Source organism: Protopterus annectens, chromosome 2.part2, assembly GCF_019279795.1.
Source record: "Protopterus annectens isolate FY-2018-M chromosome 2.part2, PAN1.0, whole genome shotgun sequence".
Lineage (NCBI taxonomy): Eukaryota > Metazoa > Chordata > Ceratodontiformes > Protopteridae > Protopterus > Protopterus annectens.
In genome coordinates, this window is record NC_056730.1 from 702,090,322 (window position 1) to 702,114,541 (window position 24,220).

Below are 24,220 nucleotides of genomic sequence, written 5' to 3' on the forward strand. Positions count from 1 at the left end.
TGCCTCTCCTTTCTCTCTCCCTAGAAGACTCTCTCCTCCGGCATCTTAGAGGGAGGTTGAGTCCCAGCCGGTGGAGGAGAGCCCACAGCAACGCTTGCTGTAGAAGGCAGAAGCGTATCTGGGGAGAAGTCCCACCAGAACCAGCAGCTCAGGGGTTGAACCCTGCACAAATGGTACAACCAGATGACAGGTGTTCAACCCCAAGAGTGTGGCCATCCGCGGGACAGCTTATGGCCACACTCGTGCACTTAGAAAAACTGCCTTATGGGCTTCAGACATACTCTAGCCCTAACAGGCCTAAACACACACAAACCACTCAAACTACGCAAACCTGGGAAGAAAAAAATAAAGGTAGAGGAAGGAAATCTAACAGACACACTTCTATTTAAATTAATCAAAAAAAATTAAATTTTACAAAATTTTCCTGTCAGAAAACTTATCTGCACTAGGTGCTCAAGGAAACTTGAAAGCGGCAAACGAAATCTGAGGTCAGTCAGGGCTTGGCAAGGGGTTATGGGTAGAGGGAGGAGCTAGGAGCTCGGAGCCTAAGCTTTTGAATGTCGGATCCGAGGTCGGATCCGATACCCACAGGTTGCAGACAAATGAAGTCTGCCTACTTCAGATCTGGAAGTTATTGACTGTAGATGATCAGACTAGGAAGTTAGTGGGTGATAAACCTAAATTTGCCTATAGAAATCATAAGAATCTAAAAAGATTGTTGTGCCATAACCCTAAGGTAGACATTGATCCTGTATTGAACATCGCCTGTAAGTTAGGCACATACCCATGTAGGAAGTGTAATATGTGTAGATATATAACTGACGATCAGGTGTTTATGCATCCCCAGTTTAAATATACATTTACGCCCAGGTTTTATGCCTCCTGTGACACGGAAAGCGTTATATACTTAGCAACATGTAACACTTGTCAGGCATTCTATGTAGGACTCACTAAGAGAAAGTTGAAACAAAGAATGTACAACCATCTGTATGATATTAAACAGCATAGGGAACAGAATGCATTGGCAAGACATCTTATAACCTATCCTGATCATTCCTTCAAATTCAGAGTCCTACAAATAGTTAAGTGTAGCAGTAGAGGGGGTGATCATATGAACCTATTAGAGAATGTTGAACTGCAGTGGATTTTTAGATTAAGGGCCCACCTACCCCCAGGCATTAACAATTATGTTTCTATTAAACCTGTCCTGAAAAATAGATAGTTTTTACATTTTTCATATTAATTATGTTTTAATGCTGGTTTGTGGTTTTATTTATTGGGTTTAATGTTTAGGCTTGCATTGTATGTGCTTGCAATATATTCTAGATGTCTATGTATAGTTATTGTTGTTCCATACATCTGGAAGGTTATATGTATGCATTTTTTCTCTTTTTAGTTTCAACCCAGTGGTAGTGAGTTTTTATGTGCTAAATAGTTTTTAGTGCGTTTTAAATTTTATATAGTAATGAATCCATAGACAGTTGGACAAGCACTTGTGTCTTTAAAACTGGATGCTTCTTTAATTGTTTAATTGATGTGCATCAAATGCTTGATTGAACTCCATCTAGTGTATATAAACTCCCTGTTTTTTGACTAAATAGATCTGAAGAAGCGTGTGTTACAGCACGCGAAAGCGCTTATCCTTTTGTGTCTGCAGTGTTCTAATAAAGAGATTTTAACTTTTGAAGCGGTGGACTGTGCATTTCATACCAGCTTTCAGCTTGGAATTTTTGCTGTGGTGAGCATACCAGTGTTTCTTCTCCATATTTAAGTGAAGAATGCATGAGAGCCACACAAAAGGAATACCCCCCAAAATTTTGTCTCCCTCATTGCATGCTAACGGTGGTACTTGGACTACTCTAAAAGTATGTGGTTTAGGACTTGATCCATAAATCTACTTACTTTCTAGCCTCAGCTATCAATATGCAATTTACTGACACTGTTATTGCATAAGATGCATGGATATTTCTGAGACTGAAAATTTTCTTTCACCTAAAGTTACTCAAGCCATATTACAAACCAAATGGACAGGCCATTTGGTGCAGGGACTGTAACATTGATTGCAAATGCCAGCTACCGAAGTTCTGTGATGAGCCTTAGATGTTGAAGAGTTGCTGGGTGATGGAGCTGGAGATAAGATCAACTACCAGAGGTTGATCTCCTTCCTGGAGGAATGGTTGGGGAACATTTATTTATTTATTTTATTAGTTATTTATTTATTTATTGCATTTGTTTACCAGAAAGGTTCACTGGGCCTAGGTGAGCTCGTTTTCAATGGAGGCCTGGGGAGAAAAGCTCCACATACAATTAACAAGTTGATACAAATACAAATACAATTACGTAGAGAGCTATCAGGTAATACAGTAACAAGAATGGACATACAATTAACAAGTCAGATTTGAATGCAAATACATATCAGCGCTAGCAGGTATTATGCAGTAACCGGCTTGGATATAGTATGAGTAGAAAGGTTCAGGTTACATATATACATAATAGACAATTACATTATGTAACGTATTTAGCAATGTTAAAGGATTATGTGCAAAGAGCCAGTCAGATAAGATTTTAAAGACTGCTGAGGATGTATACAAAATGGGATGACAGTTTTAAGTTGTTGACTGTTTGAGATTAGAAGTAAGAGAAGAGGATGATTGCCAAGGCAGGGTGATGGCTGCAATTGTTAGTAATGGTGAGAAGTAGAGAGAACGTGGTGTAAGATGGATTGGGGTAAAGTAAACAAGTAAGGCAAGAGGGGTTCACTCTGGAGACTAGGGGTAGCAGTGGAAAGAGTTGCATGTTCAGGGAAAGGTTGTGAGTATAGGAGGAGATGCTGTTATGTACATTTTCAATGGGGTGAAATTAAGAAAATGGGTGAAGATCTTGCCCTGATATATTAGATATGGATCCATACACAGGAATCATGGTGGTACAAAAAAAAACAATTTCCATCCTCAAGAGATCACTCTCCTATGGCCCACATATGACATACATATCAATGGTTAGGAAATGCCACAAGAACTGGACAGGGATTACCCTGCCCTCAGTGGGGGCAAAGTGAGAGGTTATCACATGGTTTGAGCCTATTATAAGGGCTAAATTGAAAAATCATTAATAGCACTGGGATGACACTGACTGGCCCAGGACAAGGCCATGAGTTTGGTGAATGCCAAGGAGAGATCTGCCAAAAGAGTGGAAAGAACAGTCAAATAAAAACACTGCATGGAGTTGCGGTTTCTATTTATTTATTTATTTTAGTAATGGAATGCTCGCCTGTGTATCTACAACAGGATAAGGAGTTGTTCCTTTCCACATTTAAGAAGTACGGTTTTATCAGGTATATTAAAATAGTGCATTAATCCGTTTACTTCACCAGAATTAATAATAGTCTCATACTTGCCTAAGATGGTCACCAGAAAATATCCATTTAGTAAAGCAAAGCTGCTATGTGTCAGTGCATCATTACTGAGCATCTGACCTGAATATGAAAAGGATTATTTTATAAGGAAAAATTCTGTTTCACATTGTGTCTCGTGTAAAACTTATTCACCCTGAATTGACCCTAACAGCGGAGAAGTAAAGAATTGGCAATGACTTTCTTCACATATACAAATGGAATTACAATTACACATGTTCAGGGAAATGTCATTCTCAGTATTTAATTGTTAATTAACCTTCCTAATTTTTTTGTTATTAATAATGTATGACACTGGCTGGTGATTCGACAAGACATGACAGGATATATAAAAGTGTGAGATCCTTTGATTTACAAGGTACTTAGTTTTTCTGGCTTTTCAAAGGACATTGTCTCTCATCTTTTGAAATTATGTTTTCAGCTTCATTTTTCATTTGCCTAATCTGTCTGCTAACTTATTCATCAGCATGCTATATTCAGAATTGTCCCATAGGAGGTAAACGATCTGTCCAGGACACAGATCTCAGGAAGGTAAGAAATATATTTAATAGTCCAACAGGACAAGAAGAAGAAAAAAGAAATCCATTTATAAATTTTTTTAGGTGCTGTTATATCTTGATTTTTGCAAATGCGATATTGATTATTAGTTGTGTTCTGCCTGACATTATATGTGTAATTGTGCTTGTGTGTGTGTGTGTGTGTGTGTGTGTGTGTGTGTGTGTGTGTGTGTGTGTGTGTGTGTGTGTGTGCACTCCTGTCAGCCTGTACGTATGCATGTGTATCTGGTGTGTGTGTGTGTGTGTGTGTGTGTGTGTGTGTGTGTGTGTGTGTGTGTGTGTGTGTGTGTGTGTGTGTGTGTGTGTGTGTGTGTGTGTGTGTGTGTATGGGTTTGTACATGTATTTCTCATGTTGTGTTTGGTAAAAGCTTTGTAATATAGATAATAACCTGAATGCAGCAAATATAGTACAAGCACTAAGTAACCTATAGGGGAAGTAGAGGTGAGCATTTTTCTATATAATTTTTCTGTAAGATGAACTTGACAAGAGTTCAGCAGTGAAACATGAGGAATTTCAATGATGGGACACTGCCTTAGCATGGTGAGGCCAGATTTCCAAAGTGATTTGTGCCAGAAAGGGTGACCTACCTCATTAGCAGTACAGACATTGGCAAGGACAAGCTAAGCAGCATGGGTGTGACTGGCCACTGCTGGCTTGCCCATCCTGGGAAGAGGGAGGTGGCTTTGTCTCACAGCCAAAGGAGAAACCCAGAGGGACTACTGAGTGTTACAGCTGTAGAGTTCAAGACTGACGAGTCCCCTTGGCCCAAAGGTGTACCACACTAGCCAGGGAAGGCATGTGTCCATGCACACATTTCCTGTGGAAGGCAGCCATAGTGCAGCTCAAGACAGCTGCAGTGGGGGCTAGAATTTCCAAGGGTACAGATGGGAGTCTGCTGTGTCTGACAGACTGGTGTGTTCTCTTCTGCCAGACTGTCACCTCTTCAGGGAATAAATGGACCACAAGACTGAAAGGTACCTAGCTCCTGACCCAAGAGATGAATCATTGGGTCAATGAGGGTGAAGAAAAGAAAGCCACTGGGTAAGACCTAGGGGATGGGAAAAATAAAAAATAATGGGAACTGTCCAGCTAGAAGTTGCAGGAGAAATACAGGTGTTACACCAGAAGTTGTACAAAGGCAACCATCAAAATAGTTGTAAGTAGAACAGAAGAGATAAGCAACCTGACTAACATGTAGCAGACCCTCACACCTCCAAACAGCAAATGTGGAAGTCACTTTATCTAGAGCAAAGTTCAAGGAAACAGACACTGAAACCTGGAGTAAAGAAGATGTAGTAGCAAATAACTGAAAGGAATTACAGGATAAGTGCAAATACATATGGTAGTAAGTACAGTAACAGAAGTGAACGGTATACTCAAAACAGTCATAAACAACGTATTCTCAGTAGTTATCTGGTGTCATTAATAGTGTTATTTGGAGCTCATTATGTGCATGAATTCAAGGACAATAAAAGTGAAAAAAAGGAAAAAAAAAACAAGAAAAGCCAGTATGAACTCTATGTCACTTGAGCATTTACATAGTTGACTTGTTACCTTTGCTTTAGAGACTGTCTTTGGAAAGGACCATCCACAGATAATGCAAATGAAAACAGGAAATGTGGAATTAAATGTAAATAACCATGGATGGAGTATGAGGTCCAACAGCTACCAGCAGAGTCCTCTGAGAAATTGTAATTCAACCAAAAATGAAAAAGAAATTAACTGCAATATACAGGCATACCTGGAAATTATTAATGAAACTATATAATAAAATAACAAAATGGCACAGAAGTGCAAGCTGATTTTTTAAGCCATAGATACTCTGTAGCTCCTCAGCTAAGGACTTCAAGACATTTTCTCCTTTAAGGTTTTACCCAAGGCACTAGAGAGTACCTACGGTTTAATAAATCAACTTGAGACTTCAGCGGTGACACTTGCATTAAATACTGTGCCCTCTTAATTGCATAGCTAAATAGGTAGGGGATTCTAATTTTAGAGCAGTCAACTTGTATGTGTGTATGCAGTTGTGTACATATAACCTTAACTACTGCTGGCCTCAATAATGTAGTACACAAGGAAAAAACGCTCAAGGAAGCCAGTAAACTGAGTCAATGGCAATAAAAACAATAAATTCCAAAGAGCACTCCGGACTCAGAAATGCCAATATAAACTTTTAATCATACAAAACTTTTGGTATTTCTGCCTTCAACAGTGTTAAAAAACATTAAAAAAAAACAGTCACAAATACCAAATTCAAATTCCATCACAAAACACAGCCTCCAATCAGAACACAGAATTAATTAGGTTTAGTACAAGATATAAATATATATATATATATATATATATATATATATATATATATATATATATATATATATATATATATATATATATATATATATATATATATACATACATACATTCTTGATTCTAAAAGTCAGCATTAAACATGCGACATCACCTGATATTTTCAGGTGGTCTCCATCCAAGTACTGACCGAGCCCAACCCTGCTTAGCTTCTAATATCAAACAGGATCAGGTTTATTGAAGATAGTATAGCTATCCAAACAGATAAAGCACTTAATACAGGAATCATTTCAACTTATTTTGTTTCTGCTTCAAAACTGTATGAACAGTAGAATATGTTGAAATTATATAATTTAACTTGAGAAGAACATGATGCTCTTACAAAATTGCAAAATAATATGGACATAGTTATTAAACAGGCAGATAAAAGTAGAGCCATTGTTATTTTAGATAAAGAAGAATAGTAGCCGGGAATTCATTAGGAGAGTTGCTGGTGGTCTAGTGGGTGGGATTCAGCACTCTTGCTGCCATGGCCCAGGTTTGATTCCCAGTCAGAGAAGCTTTAATGCATTATTTACACAGCTAGAAAGTAGTCTGCTACACATCCATAAGTCAAATAGCAAAAGGGTCACCCAATCTAGGGATCTAAACTTAGTCAGCGACTTGAGTAAAATATTCTAGTGAGACAGATATGTGTCTCAGAGATTGCCCCTTCTTTGGAACAGGGTTCCTATTCACATTAAGTGGAGCCCTTCCCTGGAATTTTTCAAATACAATTTGGATCAATGGATGGGGAAATCGCAAATTCACACCTGGGGTAGCATCTATGTGCCTTAAGGACAGGGGCAGTCTGCAAGATACTCAAGGCATAGGCACAAATCCATACCATCCTCTTGCCCCAAGGGCCATATATTGGGTAAAATTGTGTTATATTGGCTAAGCTTGTAAGGACTCTTAAGCCATTAGCCTAGTAATCTCCTATGAAGCTATGAGCGTTTATGTCATTTTGTTATACTTGGAAATCACGCATTTTCAACGAATGGTTGTCTACATCTTAAAAGAAAACTGATTACATACACTTAGGTTTGGTTAGAAATGTAAGGCTTCAGAATACAGCGCCTTCTGACTGAATATGAGGAGTAAATTTCTGCAAGAGAAAATTATGTTGTGTTTCTTAAATGCTGATAGGATTTGCAAAAAAAAAAAGGAAAAAAAAACTTCCCTCAAAAATCAAAGGCAAAAGTATAGAGCACTGCATTAATATATTTCTAAAGTTAACAAATTGCTAAAAGTATTTCTAAAGATAATGCCAGCCTTTTCCTTTGTATACCTGTTTTTGCTGAGCAGGGATCTGGGTGGATTAGGCAGGCTTCCCATTTATTAGTTTCAATCTCATTTCTTGGGGGGGGGTCTGCATGATATATAACATGAATCATGTTGCAGCGCTGTTCTTTTCAAAGTTGGACTAACCTTAGCCTAGACAATGGATCCCTAACCCTCAAAAAATATTTTTAGGGGCATTAAAATTTATATGAAAATTAACAGTGCAAGCAAATGCAACCTTTGTTTAATGCATCATTAAGAAAATATACAGCATAAAACATTTCTTTGCAATGTTTCAGTAACAAAATCAACTCAGAGTTTCAGTGCAGTTGTTACAGTATGATAAAGTGTTGACTGAGAGCTTGTGCTGAAATTAACTGCTGCACTGTACTGATCTTTGAGCTAGAAGATGAAGGACAATTCATAACATGGAGTTATTCCAGAACAACTCACAAACCATGCCTAAGGACAATCTATAACATATTCTAGAATAACTCACAAACCATGCATAAGGACAATCCTTAACATGCGGGTTATACCAGAACAACTCATAAACCATGCTTAAGGACAATTCAAAACATGGGGTTATTCCAGAACAACTGACAAACCATGCTTAATTACAATCCATAAAATGTTTTTTTTTCAAGAACAGCTCACAAACCTTGCTTACCACTGTACTTAGTAAGAAAGGCTGGAAATGTGCATATTGTGGAGTGGTGGAAAAAATGAAAAAGAAATATGTGAATATGGTCTTACGTGACTCAAGTAATTTTCCAACTTACATACAGAAAAGATAAAATGAAATGTCACATATGCATTTTAGTTATTGTTTGCTAAGTGGATATCCCATTATAAAACTACTACAATGGCCACACCATAACAAGTGTGCCTCAGAGAATTCCCCTTTTCTGGAATAAGCTTGCCATCCACATAAAGCAGAGCTCTTCCCTAACCCTATTCAACAGAAACCTGGAAAAGTGGATGGGAAATCGGAAATACACTTTGGTCTAGCACCTATGTCTGTAATGGACAGCCAACCTGTAAATCTTGTTGTAGCTTACATATACACCTTAAAATAACCTCTAAGGCACATTAACTTGTGGGGTACATTTGGGAAGATTGGCTAGACTTACAAAGGCCAATACATAAGCTAGCAGGATACATTTGGGATGCTTGGCTAGGCTTATAAAAGCCCCAGTGGTTATTAGCCTAGTATACACCTATGAACCTATGAATCTATAAAGCATGCAATCACAAACCTGGGAATAGTGTAGTTTATATTCTAATATTGAGGTTGTAGTATCTCAGTCTATTCCTTTTACTCTGAGTCAGTGATCTTGGAATTAGTATATGTAATAGCAGGTGTAAGAGGGAACATCATGTCAAAGGATGAAATTTGTGAAGTCTCCATGCAAAAAATGTTTTTAAAGTGTTAGAAAAACTTGTAATTTTTTATTTTTAGGTGAGCAATCGCAGTTTTGTGTTCACACTTGTAAGTGTTGCTTTTGACTGTGTCAGATTTCCACCATGGAGTCCATTCCATAGCCTTAATGTTTAAGCGGTTTTTAGTTATCATTTATTTAGTTATTTATTTATTTATTTTATTTTACATTTGGTTACTGGGAAAATCCGAGTGGACACAAGTCCTTTTTCAGCGGAGGCCCAGGGAGAAAAGCTCCACATTTAACATGTAAATGTACACAGTTACAGATGTATAACTTATACAGATTACATAGAATAAAACTAGAATGGTAACAGAAAAACCCTTACATCAAAAAGTGCAAAGATGCATTAGACAGATTACATTACGTAAAATTAGGGTGTCAACAGAATAATACAAACAATTACATCAAATGAAGCTAGGATACAATCATCTTTTCATTGCCAGAGGGAAGAGATGTTAACAGAAGATGGAGTTATATTAGCCTGGGGTGTCACAGTTACAGATCCAGTTAGTTTGGAGGTATTTATTTATTTTTTTTATTTTAGGTTTTGGAGTTATTTTCCCAGACACTCAATTATATAAAGGAGACAGCTAGGACAATGAATGAGAGAAACTGTATTTACCACTGCTGTCTGAATTACATTTGTACTGAGTGGGACTGAAGGCTTATTCCATCACCCACAATTTTGTCATGCTCAGTTACTGTGGCACCATCCTTCCTTTCAGAGAGTTATTTATTGTTTATGTATTTGTCTTTGTTTACCATGATCATCTGTCTGGGCCAAGTCACATTTTCAGCAAAGAGCCAGGGCAAAAATTTATTTTTTCAGTGCTTGACATACACAGTTTGAAAAGCGTAATTTGCTATTATATTTAGACATCATTTAATGGGCACTTTAAGTAACCAGATATAACTCCTCCCAAGTGTCACAACCTCACTTATTTCCTTCTCCAGGGTTTTCAAAATGAGTACCCTTCCAACACATTCATAGGTTCTTAGGTAAGTATGAAGCTAGCTGCCCTTGTGGGCCATTTTAAGCCTAGCCAATTTACATTTCAAAGGTAAGAATCAAACCCTGTACCTTGCATATGTGACGGAAACACCTAAACCATTATGCCAACCCCCAACCCCCTATACCAACCTCCAATCCCCCCAACGCCTTCTGTCTCCATGCACTGACAAGTTATTCACATTACTAGACCTGCCCATCGATTACAAAATATGTACCACTCTTTCTTTTTACCCTGTTCTAGTTGACCACATCTCTAAAATCATACTGATCATCGACCTGTGATTAATGAACTGTCTTCTCACACTTGTTTGTACTCCAGTCCCAACCCAACTCAAGCATACTCCAAACTCTAAAATATCATACTGTGACCATTGATCTAAGGGCCTAAAAAATTATTAGGCTGGCCACTATGAAAATGTGCAGCCTAATCAATATAGATACTCATTTTAACTTGCCAGATATTGTAGTTATTACTGAGCTCTGGTTCAGGCTGGGAAAATGCACTCCATTCTTCTCTCTATTACAAGACGTAAAACTACCATTTCTTCCATATTTATAAACCAGGTAAACAGGCTGCAGGAGATGCCCTACTTCTTGCTACCCAAAAAATTTCAATGCCACATTACTTCCACTACAACAGATAAATCTGCTATTGACACTAATTGGCTTTTTTTAAATGACACATAGATGGTCACCTCAAAGTTAAAAATTCAAAATGGCATATAAGATCATCAGAGGGAGGGTATTAATAATTGGATGACTTTCAAGGCAGGGTGTCATCTACTCCCTTCCAACATCCCCCAGATGACAAACAACACCATTGCTTCACCATGCTTGAACATGTACTTATGGATAAATTCAAGAATCCTTGGTCCCCTGATACACAAGAACATCTTAGCTGCTGTGTTTTGAAATGCAGTCTAATCCAAGTGGTGCTTTTTCTGAACTTAGTAAACCCTAAATCAAAGAACCATGCAATCTAGACTGGCTCCTTACCAACAAACATCATAGACTCTGTCCAGCCTTTGGTTCTAAATTATCTCCATCTAGCTGTAGCAACTTTCTGGGCAGCCATGGCGGTGCAGTGGTTAGCATTGTTGCCTCACAGGAAGAGGTTCTCCGGTTCAAGCCTCAGCTGGAGTGCCTTCTGTGTGGAGTCTGCATGTCCTCCCTGTGGTCGTGTGGGTTTCCTCCGGGTGCTCCAGTTTCCTCCCACATCCCAAAGACATGCTGTAGGTGGATTGGACACTCTAAATTGGCCCTAGGTGTGAGTGTATGCATGTGTGTGCCTTCTGTGGAAGGTTGGGTGCCGGGCTGGCAACTCGACACTGTAAAACTCCCCTGCTAGTTATGAGTAGACAGGTGATCCACTGTGACGACTCCTAACCAGGAAAAAGCCGAAAGAAGAAGCTGTAACAACTTTCTCTGCCATTTTCAAAAAGGTACCAGTTCACCCCTATCTTTTTCTGTAAAAGTACGAAGAATGAACTGTTCAATAATTCAGTCTCATGTTGCCTCATTTCTAACAATGCTGTCTCCCTTTCTATTCCTCTTCTTTACGATTTCCTTCCCTCTTGTTGTAAACCCTTTGCTCACTATTCTCCTAATAGCTGAAACTTCATACCACAAACTATTCATTCTATCCCCACATGCTCAGCCTTCTACTCTTCATTCACAACTAGTCTTATCTCTCGTTCCTAACTTGCAAAAGATCCTACAGGAGCAACTGAATATCTGTAGTGTATTTTCCCTGCCACCTAGTCTTCACCACCCTCTCACCACTTCCTCATCTAATTATTGTCAATCAGTGTTCCTCCATCTAATTCAACTCTCTTAGACAATGCTTAAGCTCTCCTGTCCTCTGATTTTACTGTAAATGGCTGGGGGCTAATTGTCATCTTATGTGTATTTATCTTATTCATTTTTATTTCTTAACCTGGTGGTGTACTGGTCTTCAGGCCATTTTCAGCTATGACCCGAGTACCAATGTACAATTACAAACTCTCATACAATATTGAAAATACAGTGAATGCAGATTTACATACTCACATACACTAGTGTTCACATTGTCATAATAAAATCATAAATACATTATCTAAATAAGCAATGTTGTATAGTACCATGGAATGTAAACGTGCAGCAGACAGTGCAATCCTTTCGTATAAAGGTTTACTATCTATAAGAAGATATGTATGTTTTTATTTATTTATTTGCCTTTTGTTAATCTGGCTGGGCCAAAAACCCTTTTTCAGCAGAGACCCGAGAAGAAAAGCTCCAATAACAATAAAAACATAAGAAGTACAAAGTTAATCAAGACAGAAATTAAAAAAATACACAATATTATACACAGAAGAAAAATTAAGTTTTTGTTAATACATGGTATGAAAGCAAAACTTTCTTGGTTACATAAATATATAGTCAAAAAATATTAAGTTATAAATAAGTTGGAGGTACAGAATTAGATGTACAGTGGAGGTCAGTGAGAGAATGGGTAGGGAAGACAGATCAATAGAAAATAGATGCAGGAAGGATACTTTAGTATAGGAAAACAGGATGAATAAAGTCATGAAACTGGAAACTGAGGTAAGGTCAATAGCTGGGGAAGTGACGATAGAGGAAAGTATAGGGAAAGGTAGATGAGGGGGAGACAGGTGTAGAATCAAAGAACATTTAAGTTACAACATATTACAGCTAGAACTTAGGAGTAAAAGAAAAATATATTTTTTTTTTCATTATTTAAATATTAACAATATTACAATGATTGGTTCATTTGGTTTAAGCCATACCTTGTGAGAGACATGTTTAAGGTTTTACTATAGTAAGTTATGAGACAGTAATATTAGACTAGCCTTTGTCTAGACCATAGTCCATTTAGCTTTGCTGTTCATCTAATTCATGCCATTTTATCAATTTCTATCCTTCAATTGCATGTTTTCCTTGTTTTCTTAAACAAACTGTTTTATTTTGATAATCTTTATTTGTATAAAGTTCATTTATTGTGATGGTATACCACATTTTATAACAAATTCATTTCTCTTGATTTATGCAGTATGGGCAAATTTGTGTCACTAGAGTTATGTAAAAACAGACAACTATGCTAAAATATTGAAGTTAAGTAAGGATTCAGGAACAAGCAAGAGCTGTAGATAGAAAGCACCCTACAAGTGCTGTGGTATTATACATTAAAACTGAGCATTCAGGGAATGTAACAGAACTAAAGTGGCAGTTTATTAAGTGGTAATAAAGGACCTCACATTTACTACACAACACTGCAATTAAACTCTCAATTAAATCAAATGACAGTTTCACATAAAAATCTAAAAAAAAATACATTCATAGAAACTTATTCATATTATTTGACAGGTAGAAAAAGACTATGATAAAGCTAATGTCAATAGAGAGACTCCTCCTTTTATAACTATGTATTTATAAATTGACTGTTTCTTTATTGACTGTATATTTGTAATTCAGATGTGGCTAATAAGAGGCCCTTGAGATAAAGCCCCTCTGCTTCATCAAATCAATGAACAGATCAGATAAAATCTATAGCGATTTATGAATGAATTACATTTCCAGTAATATATGTTTTTCTTTTACATATCTGAATATCGCTGTTATAACTGTAAACCCATCTGTATAGACACTTAATACATATTAAAATTTTAGATATCTAGTAACCTTCTAGAAGGTTATCTGACTAACAATAATCAGTCTAACAGATTATGAACCAAAAGTATGTCAACTTCTGATATGCCAAGAGAAGTTTGGATTTCACAGTATAACTGATATGAAAGGAATGGGCATAAAATATATAACTGTTTTAAAATTGTTCATTTCAGAATCATAAAAAGTGAACTTTGGTATGTTTACTATACTAACTGCTCAACCAAGTCTAGATATAATTTCAATTACTAGACACAGATCTGGCAGATATTAAAAAAATCAGTGATCCCAACAGAAATCACCCATATTTTCTCATTACATAATATTGGTCTTAATAGCATCAAAGTGTGAGGTGCATTTTTTTAAGACCCCCAGCTAAAGAATGAAACAGTCTTTGACTGCCACAGAAATAGAAAACCTGTGTTTGCCATCACACAAATGAGAAGTCTGGCAAAACAAATATTTGCTAACACATAATATAATCCCATTGAAGATGGCAAAAAAAAGCTAAGCTATGTTTTTGCTTCAACAGTTTCAAAACCATTTAGGTTAGTTGTTAGCCCTTTACAGAATGCAGAACACATGTATTATTCATTTTACATTCCTTGGTAAAATGGTAATTTTTCAAGTGTATGTTCCACTCTTTGTGATATATTACCACTCTGTCATTGTTTAGAGTCACACTTAACATTGTTCTTCTAGTCAGTGACGTCTGGAAAATATCCGTGCTAGAAGGAAGATTACCTAGTGCTGTCAACAGTGAATATATTTATCTAGAGTAAAAGAAGAAGGTGTATGTTAAAACAGTATATTTTCTACATTTATAGTTTTTTCCAGACAAATCCACATGAAAACAGTTTTGAATTCTCCCTTCTGCCACACAAGCCAGCTGATATCCCTGTACTAATATGTTCACTCCTTCACCCCTCACTATGTCAAACATTTTTTGAAAAGGATATTAGAATTAAATGTTAACTTTTTTCATGTTGGCTACACTTACATTACTACAATAAAGCATTTCAGTGATATCATTTTTAGTCATTGCTAACTGTATCATTATAAATAATAACAGGACACAGTTGCTTCTTTGCATCTAAGAATATAGCGTAACTGGTATTTGAACAGAACTCCAGCACTATGGTGTTTGATATGCTAAGTAAAGCTTTAAAAATGTATGCTCACAATGTTGGATTACATGCTCTTCTAAGCCCAAGTTAAGGTCTTTATGAGCATAGCCAAACATAAAAAAGCATTCTTGACTGAAAATCAAACAAATTGTATATACAGCTGAACATGCTCTGTAGGCTAGTAGACTTGTCATTACTTCTCCTCATCTCTTAGTATAGACAGAATAGCAACACCATCATTGCTGTTTTAAATGTCCAATGGCAAGCCTTTAAAAATGGACAATAGAGGTAATAGGGGAAGTAATTGTTTCAGAATTTACTAGTTACCTGTTAATGTATTGTGCAGCTTGGCTCCACAGACCTCTACTGAAGAGGGTTCTATCTAGATTGATGTCCCAAATTATCAAATGCAAATAAATAAATAAATGCATACTAGACATACGCAGGCAAAAATGAACGTTTCCAGATCCAGAGAAAGTAAATTTAGAGTGTTGTCAAATTAAAACAAATCCATGCAGATGATTCAGTTAATTGCAAGAAAAAAAGAAAAGGAAAGGAAGCAAAATATGACAATAGAGTTTTAAAAAATGGCATGACAAATGTGAAAATGGCAAATGTGACTAAGATATGGATACTGAAAAACATGACCTCAAGAGAGAAAGATATAAAGAGAGAGAATGAGTGTGTGTGCGCACATAGGTGCACATCTATGTGTCAGTGTGTGTATGTGTGTGCATGTATGCATGCATGCTCGTGTGTGTGTGTCTGTGTGTGTGTGTGTGTGTGTGTGTGTGTGTGTGTGTGTGTGTGTGTGTGTGTGTGTGTGTGTGTGAGTACGTGCATGCGCATGTGTGTGTGTGTGTGTGTGTGTGTGCGTGTGTGCTGCTGCAGCGACGCTGTGTGTGTGTGTGTGTGTGTGTGTGTGTGTGTGTGTGTGTGTGTGTGTGTGTGTGCGTGTGTGTGTGCATATCCACATGAGTGTGTGTGTGTGTGTGTGTGTGTGTGTGTGTATATATATCTATGGGTTACATTTCAAAAAAAGTTTAAGATCAAATATTGTTTTGGTGAAAGGTGTTTTGGACTTTCAAGGTGTTAGATCACCAACAAGTCAATGGATTTAAATGTTGGATGCTAGACATGTGGAACTATTGTTTAATTTCTTTCTGAGAGATACATTGTATAACTAAAAGTATTCTGAGATCACTTGTTAAACTATTTTATGTGCTGTTCCTTTCAGTGCCTTGCCTGTGGCCCCGGAAATGCAGGGCAGTGTTTTGGACCAAATATTTGCTGTGGAGAGAAGTTGGGCTGTTTCTTTGGTACTACAGAAACTTTGAAATGTCAGAAGGAAATTTACTGGCCTTCTCCTTGCCAGTCTGGAGGAAAACGTTGTGGTTCTGAAGGTGGTAGTTGCGCAGCCCCTGGAATTTGCTGCAGCGATGGTAAATACAATTGGATATTGATTAATTCACGCTAGAATTAGGCTGTCAAATGAGCCAGGTTCAATAGCTGCCCACTAATAAACAATTGCCTTGCCTCTGCTTTGACTAGATACATAAAATATATTTATAAAAGCGACAACAGGACATTTAGGAATTATTTTATAGGTTTGTCATCGTATTTATGTTACCTGAAATCAAACTGACAAAAAAGTGAATCCCAGATTCTTACATTTATTGATCTGCATAACAGCAATTAAAGCTATTTCAGATCTGACAACAAAGTTCCAAGATTTATACAGCTTCTAATAATGAGATCACTGTTCACACAAATCATTGCGCCATCTCTGCACAACTGTCCTGACAGTCAAGTGTCTCAAAGCATTTATATCTAATGACTGAAATAGGATAGTATGTAGTTTCAAGTTTTGGCACAGATAGTGTCTCTCTCTCTCTCTGTCTCTCTCTCTAATATGTATAACCCTAATGTAGTTACTGTATATTACTTCAGCCTAGTCATCTTTAGAGTTGCAGCTCTAAAAGTCATTGATCTTGGCCAGCATTTCTACACGACACGTACATTATGTGTGCTATTAGGGAACTTACTACTTGGGTTTGCCATGACACATGACTTACCTTAGAGTGTTTATTTCACTACCCACTGGTTACAGAATTATAAGAAAAGCTAGTAAGAAATCCTATGTGAATATAACTGACTTTTCTCCATCGTGTATTTTACTATCATTCTTCCTTTCCTCTCTGTCAGCCCTCTTGTTCCTTTTTCTTGCTTTATACTAAATTTTCCATGTTCTCAATCTTGTGCTTGTTTTCTACATTTTATCTGCAATCCCTGTTGATTTCTTTCTTTGTATCTCATCTACCAGTTTTGTGTTGAACACTCCCTACACATGTATATATATATATATATATATATATATATATATATATATATATATATATATATATAGACGCACACACACACACACACACACACACACACACACACACACACACACACACACACACACACACACACACTTTTTGAATGTCTCCCTCTCACTGGACTAGTTTTAATTTTCTGTGCATTTCTACCTTTGTGGGTGGGAGGGTACGTGTGTGCAGATGGATGCATATGCAGAATGTGTATATATGTGCACTCACGTGTGTGTGTGTGTGTGTGTGTGTGTGTGTGTGTGTGTGTGTGTGTGTGTGTGTGTGTGTGTGTGTGTGTGTGTGTGTGTGTGTGTGTGTGTGCGTGTGCGTGTGTGTGTTTAAGTGTGCATATCTATGGTTTAGATCAAATAATTTTCATCTTGGGTTTACCCATCATTTCTAATACTGAAACTTTCTCACCTTTGATTTTCCTTGAAGTAAACTTTATTTATTTATTTATTTGATTATATATTACAGAGTTTGCCTAAAGGTTGTTTCTCTTTAATCATTTTATAGGAAGGTGTAGACCATCATTGGCAGAGCAGCAGGTTCTATCAGGCATCTTATCCCAGATAGGTGCATACCTGATCCCCCTAAAATGACACTAGCTAACAAGCCAATTGTTGAATCTAATCATCTAAATCTTCTGTCTTTAAATCTTAGGATCATTTTAGGTGATGGCAAGGTACCATTCAGAATGAATGTTTTACTTGTCAAAGCCATATGGAAAACAAAATCAACTATATCCTTCTGCATCTCCGATTGGGTAGGGTGCATAAAGTCATTGTCTCCCACCTAGGCTACCACCAGTTCATAATCATATTTTTCAGTTAGAACAGATCATATAACCTGTACAATGTCATAGATTCTGGATCTGGAAAACAATCCATCTTAGCACTGATGCTAATTTCAAAGAAAAAGAAGTTATGTCTTACCATAACGTTCCATCTGTATTGTTGATCCTCATTCAGTCATTACGCATGCATATCGGTTCCGACCTCGGAACTGAGCCGGACATCTTCCAAGCTCGCGTCAGCTACAAACTCTCGAGCTAAACTCTTACCCAGAATTCCCCTCTCCCTGTTACCTCAGATTGAGTTTGCAAGTCAAAAGAAGGAAGAGGCTACCTCTGGTCAAATGACCTAAAAGAACCGGATGGTGAGATCCACTAGAAGCCACAGGAGGGGGAAGGAGGGAGGGTCGTAATGACTGAACAAGGATCAACAATACAGATGGAATGTTATGGTAAGACATAACTTCTTTATTTGACATTGTTAATCCTTGTTCATTCCTTACGTATGGGACAGAGTCCCCAGCTACCTCTATTCCTGGGAGGCTCTCATGGAAGGACATTCCTGAGCACCACAGAACCAAAAGATGCTCTTCCCCTGGAGGCCAAATCCAATTTTTAATGATTGATGAAGGCATGAGGCGTAGCCCAAGTTGCAGCTGCACATATGTCATGTAAAGAAGCTCTGGCATGGAAGGCAGCAGAAATTGCCACTGACCTTGTCGATTGAGCCTTTATGGTAGTAGGCAATGGAATATTATGTTGTGTATAAATGAAGGCCACAAGGTCTTTCAACCATCTAGCCAATGTGACCTTAGCAACAGCACATCCTACTCTAGGTCAAGAATAGGCCAAAAATAACTGGTCTGATTTATGAGAGGCCTTAGTCCTGTTCAAGTAGAAGTGAATTTGTCTATGAATATCTAGGGTATTTAGGCAATACTCTCCTTTGTTTGAATGATTGGGGAAGAAAACTGACAATTCAATGGTTTGATTAATGGAAATTTCAGAGATCACTTTTGGCAGAAGTAAAGGATTAGTTCTCAAAGACACTCTCTCTCTATGAAAAATCAAGTATGGACTCTTGATGCATAAGGCATGAAGCTCAGAGATACGTCTGGCAGAAGTAATGGCGACCATAAACAAGGTTTTCCATGACAAAAATTTATAGTCGCAAGAAGAAGCTGGTTCAAAAGGTGGCATTGTCAGAGCTTGAAGAACTAATGACAGGTCCCATGGCTGAATAGGTTCTCTAAAAGGCGGCTTCAGATGATTCACACCTTTTATGAAGGTCTTGCATAATTTGTGTGACATAAGAGAGGAGTCTTGGACACCCTCATGGAAATTAGATATTGCAGCCAAATTAACTCTAATGGTAGAGGCCGATAGACCTGATTGAAATAGGTCGGCCAGATACTCTGGTATTATTGACACCGGTGCTGAGAAAGGATCTACTTGTTTTTCTTTCAGCCAACAGGTAAATCTTTTCCACTTGCTTAGATAAGTAATTCTAGTGGAAGACTTATGAGATTTGATACAAATGTCCCGTACTGGTAAAGAAAGATCATTTTGCCTGGCAATCAAGGGAATTGGCGGAGCCAAGCTGTGAGCTTCAGGCTGTCCAAGTTGGGATGAATCAGGTTCTGCGGATGTGAGATCAACCCCGGGGTTGGATGGAGAATCCATGGTTGATCTAGCAGGTGAGGCCAAAGGAAGGGGAACCAAATCTGGCGAGGCCAATATGGTGCTATGAGGATCACCTTGCTCTTCAACTGACGGGCTTTCTTCAGAAACTGGGGAATGAGGGGGAGAGGTGGGAATGCATAAAGAAGACCCAAGGGCCAATCGTGGACTAGAGCATCCCTGGGTGACTGTCCTGGAGGGGGAATCAGGGCAAAGTAGTTGCTGCATTTGTAGTTGGTTGGGGATGCAAAGAGGTCGCAGCAAGGATGACCCCAGCGGTGAAAGATCTCCACTGCTATCAAGGGATTAAGGGACCACTCATGAGGTTGTAGAATGCACCTGCTGAGTCTGTCTGCTATCACGTTGGAACTCCCGGGAATGTGTGTTGCTAGAAGTAAAGGGTTGGTAGCTATCGCCCATTGCCATATCCTCATGGCCTCTCGACAAAGGGGGTAAGATTTGTTTCCACCCTGTTTGTTGACGTACCAGACCACCACCATGTTGTCTGATTAGTCCCAGATGGCAGCAGGGGATGGAATGCTTGCAATGCCAGAAGCACCGCCCTCAGCTCTAGAACATGCAGTTGGGCCTCCAATTCAGACCAAGTGCCTTGGACTGTCTGTCCCTGACATAACCCCCCCCACCCCATCAGGCAGGCATCCGTGGTCACTGTAGCCTTGGGCTGCTGGGGGGAGAAGGGGCAAGACCATTGTGACTGGTTGTGGGTCATCCACCAATTTAAATCCTGTTTGCACCTGTGAGTTACTTGAATCTTGGCTGAAAGAGGATATTGGAAAGGATACCATTGGGTGAGCAGTAGCCATTGTAGAAGCCTCATGTGAAACCTGGCCAGGGGGACAATGGTGATGGAGGCTGCCAAAGAACCCAACAGCTGTAGGACAGAGTGAGATGTGGATTTCTCCCTTGAAAGGATTGGGATCAGTTGTTGCTTTATCCTTAGAATTCTGTGCTCTGGAATGGATGCTCTGCAATTCATTGTATACAAGATGACCCCTATGAATTCTGTGGACTGAGATGGGGTGAGATTGGATTTTTGCCAGTTTATGGTTATGCCTAGCCTTTGTGCAGTGAGGAGAGAGTATGCCAAGGCTTCTTCCAATAGATGTCTGGTGGGGGCGGAGATGAGCCAGTCGTCTAGGTATGGAAACACCTGGAATCCTTGTAGTTGCAAGTGAGCTGTGATGACTGCCATGCACTTTGTGAACACTCTGGGGGCTGTAGAGAGTCCGAAGGGCTGTACTCTGAACTGGTAGTGACTGGCTCCCGCATGGAAGCGCAGAAATCTTCTTGATGGCCTGTCCACTTTTATGTGATAGTACACATCTTGAAGATCTATCAAGCACATCCAATCATCTTTTTCCAAAAGCAGGAGGATAGACTGTATTGTGACCATCCAGAATTTTTGTACTCTTACAAACTTGTTCAGTACACTGAGATCCAAAATTGGTCTCCAGTCCCCGGTTTTCTTTGGCACCAAAAATAGTCTTGAGTAGAATCCGGATCCTATCTGATCTGGTGGGACTATTTAGATGACTCTTTTTTTAGCAGCTTTGCTATCTCTAGTGCTGCTTTTTCCCTTTTTTCTGGGTGGAACATTGGGTAGGTTTTTTGAAGGGACAGGACAAAGATCGAAGGGGATATGATAACCTCTGGTTATAATCCTTTGTACCCAAAAATCGGTGGTGATGGTTAGCCAGGTATTAGGGTACAAGGAGAAATGACCCCCAACCACCTCCAGAGGAAAGGAGTTGGGGCACTCTTCAGGAGCGCTGGTAGGATTGGCCAGGGAAAGAGTCCCTGGAACCCTGGTTACGCGGACCCCCTCTGCCCTGAAAGGGGTGTCTTCCCTATGAGTTTCCCCCTCTGCGTCTAGGGGAGAACTCGGCCTGTGTGTCATGGAAAAGACCCTGAGACTTCTTGAACCATATCTTCCCACTCTTTTGGTTTCGGAAGAAAGCACGTTGAGGGGACGAATAATGGACACCTACGGCAGAAAAGGTCTTACCATCCTGTTCACATCTGACCAGTGTGCCTTTAACTTTGGGTCCAAACAACGAAGAGACTTCAATGGGAGCATTAAGAAAGGAAGCCTTAAAGGGTTTCATGAAATTGCACAAGCACATCCAGGCTTGTCGTCTCAAGACCACACCTGAACCTGCCACTCTAGCTGCTCCTTCTGATGCATGAGATATCAGTCACATGGAGGAGTTAGATATTGATTCAATGGTGGCCAGCTGAGAGGCTACTTTGTCACGGACCTCATCATACACGGCACCAGCCAAGGTTTCAGACAGTTCGGAAATTAGATCCCTTTGAAGCCTGGTAAAGTGTGCCATATAATTCAGGGACCTGATAGCAAAGGTCGCTGATGCAAAGGTGAGCTCCAAAGCAGAAAGCTTAGCCTTCTTGGGTCTTGGTTGGCGGGAGTCCCTGGCCGGGGACGAAGGCAGAGACTTGGCCTTTGTAGGATCATCCGATTTTTTCTTATGGGCTCTAGGAGGGGTTGAAGCCTCGAACCCAGAAATAGCCTCTGAAAAGGGAAATTTAAAAGTCCCTTCAGTAACAATTTATTTTTCCTCTCAATCAAGGTTCTGTTGGAAAAGTTCTTACAAACACCACAGGGCGGCTCAACAGATAAGTGAGACACACCCAAGCAATAGACACACAGAGAGTGTGCATCTGATGTAGGTAATTTGTGTCCACAATCTGAGCACCTTTTAAATCCTGGACTACCTTTTTTATCTGCCATGATAGAAAAGGAGAAAGAAGAAAGGGTACCAGCAATGGTACAAAAGAATACCCGAAGGTAATAAAGAAAGGAAGGGTTTACCAACGATGGTAAGGGAGAAAATACCTCGCGGTAAAAAGTGCAGAGTAAAGAGAAGGAAACTCAAGGAAATATAGTCGCTAAATGCGATAAGGTAAGAGACAACAAATTAGAAACTTTTCTGACAGAAAAAGTTATATTAGACTAGTCTGACAACAAATATCTATACTTAGCTCAAGAGAAGTAGCTTGACACGACCGAATGGCGACGCGGCAAACGAAATCTGAGGTAACAGGGAGAGGGGAATTCTGGGTAAGAGTTTAGCTCGAGAGTTTGTAGTTGATGCGAGCTTGGAAGATGGCCGGCTTGGTTCCAAGGTCGGAACCGATACCCATACGTAAGGAATGAACGAATATTAACAATATCAGATCACTTGTTTCCGTCTTCAGACTTACAAAATGCCAAAGTTGAAAATCAGCAGGATCACAGCTTTGAAAAGCAATCTAAAGGTGTTTGTTCTTCCGGAATAAACACACAAATCCAACTTCTTCAAAAATTATATCTTCAGTATTATGTTTTCCTAAAAAAGTAAAATACATCCTCATTTCAGCATGAAATATGTAACTACCTTTAAAATAAAAATAAATTAATATTGCATATGGTATAGTTATCTGACATGATTAACAGTTGGACTGTATACTGTTAAGTTTTCTAGAAAAGAAAATGGATTCAGATTACAAGTGAAGTGTTAAATAACATGCATTCTGAAAAGCATTTGAAAAGTATACAGAATTAAACCCTGTATTTGTTTTTCTTTAGAAAGCTGTACTGTGGATTCTACATGTGACCAAGGAGGCATGTTTGCCTGAATCCGTTTACTATCAGAGACCAATCAGCATACTTCTGTATCTGGAATGTGCCACGGTATAAATGCAAGCTAAAAAAAACTCTACCAACACACAGTGGCTTACTCTGTGACATGTTTTAAAGCCATAATTTTTAGTGTTGTACAAATGTTTATAATAACAAAGGAAAACTTAGTATATTTTTTTCATTTCTATTACTGTATATGTACCTATGTCACGTAAAAAAAAGTTTATGTTTAATAAAGATATTTTAAAAAATAAACAAATACGTGTACTTCATATCTGACTGATATTATTTCAGCATGCACTGCCAATGTTTCTAAGTGTAGAAAATTAAAATTATAAGAAATAGCCTGTGTATGGACTGTGCATCTCCAAGTTGCCCATGAACACAAAGGAACATCTGATGTAAAACATGGCAGAACACAATGGTTTGCTGTCCATTGCTATCAACAGAGTTGGCCAGGACATGCAGAAGAGGCTTCAGCTGTACCATTAGGCTCAAGTTATAACATATTCACACATACACAGGTTATGCTCTGAGAGGGGTCTATATTAGATCACTGAACGCTTAAAAAAGCGAATGGTGATTAATCGACCCTATGTAAGTGAAAGCTTAAAATATCGAAGGAACAGAAACCCAAATTTTTTCCTAGGGAAAGAATTTGGTTGTCCATTTCTGTTGCTTCTGTATTTTCAATGCTGTGGTGGAAAGTTACGGGTTGGGTTCAGGTAAGTGTACTATTGTGTGGATGTGAGTGTTAGGGCAGGTTAGGTGAGTTAGGTTTAGGGCACGGGTTAAGTATGTGTGCGATTGTGTGGACGTGAGGGTTAGGGCAGGTCAGGTGAGTTAGGGTTAGGGAGCAGGTGAGGT

General features: G+C 38.7%; 1 protein-coding gene across 1 annotated transcript; it reads left to right on the forward strand.

The window, feature by feature from the left end:
* Positions 1-3,762: 3,762 nt before the first annotated feature.
* Positions 3,763-23,438, forward strand: LOC122796046 (neurophysin 1-like). Its single transcript, XM_044064512.1, has 3 exons — positions 3,763-3,943; positions 16,085-16,289; positions 23,300-23,438. Exons 1-3 carry the CDS (start codon positions 3,824-3,826, stop codon positions 23,347-23,349), a joined length of 375 nt encoding a protein of 124 aa, XP_043920447.1. The 5' UTR covers positions 3,763-3,823; the 3' UTR covers positions 23,350-23,438.
* The last annotated feature ends 782 nt before the right edge of the window (positions 23,439-24,220 follow it).

Excerpts from the sequence above, each read along its gene's own strand:
- LOC122796046 (XM_044064512.1), top strand. The coding sequence starts at position 3,824 with ATGTTTTCAGCTTCATTTTTCATTTGCCTAATCTGTCTGCTAACTTAT. Across the intron at positions 3,944-16,084 it reads AGGACACAGATCTCAGGAAG|TGCCTTGCCTGTGGCCCCGG; the intron begins GTAAGAAATATA and ends TGTTCCTTTCAG. Across the intron at positions 16,290-23,299 it reads TGGAATTTGCTGCAGCGATG|AAAGCTGTACTGTGGATTCT; the intron begins GTAAATACAATT and ends GTTTTTCTTTAG.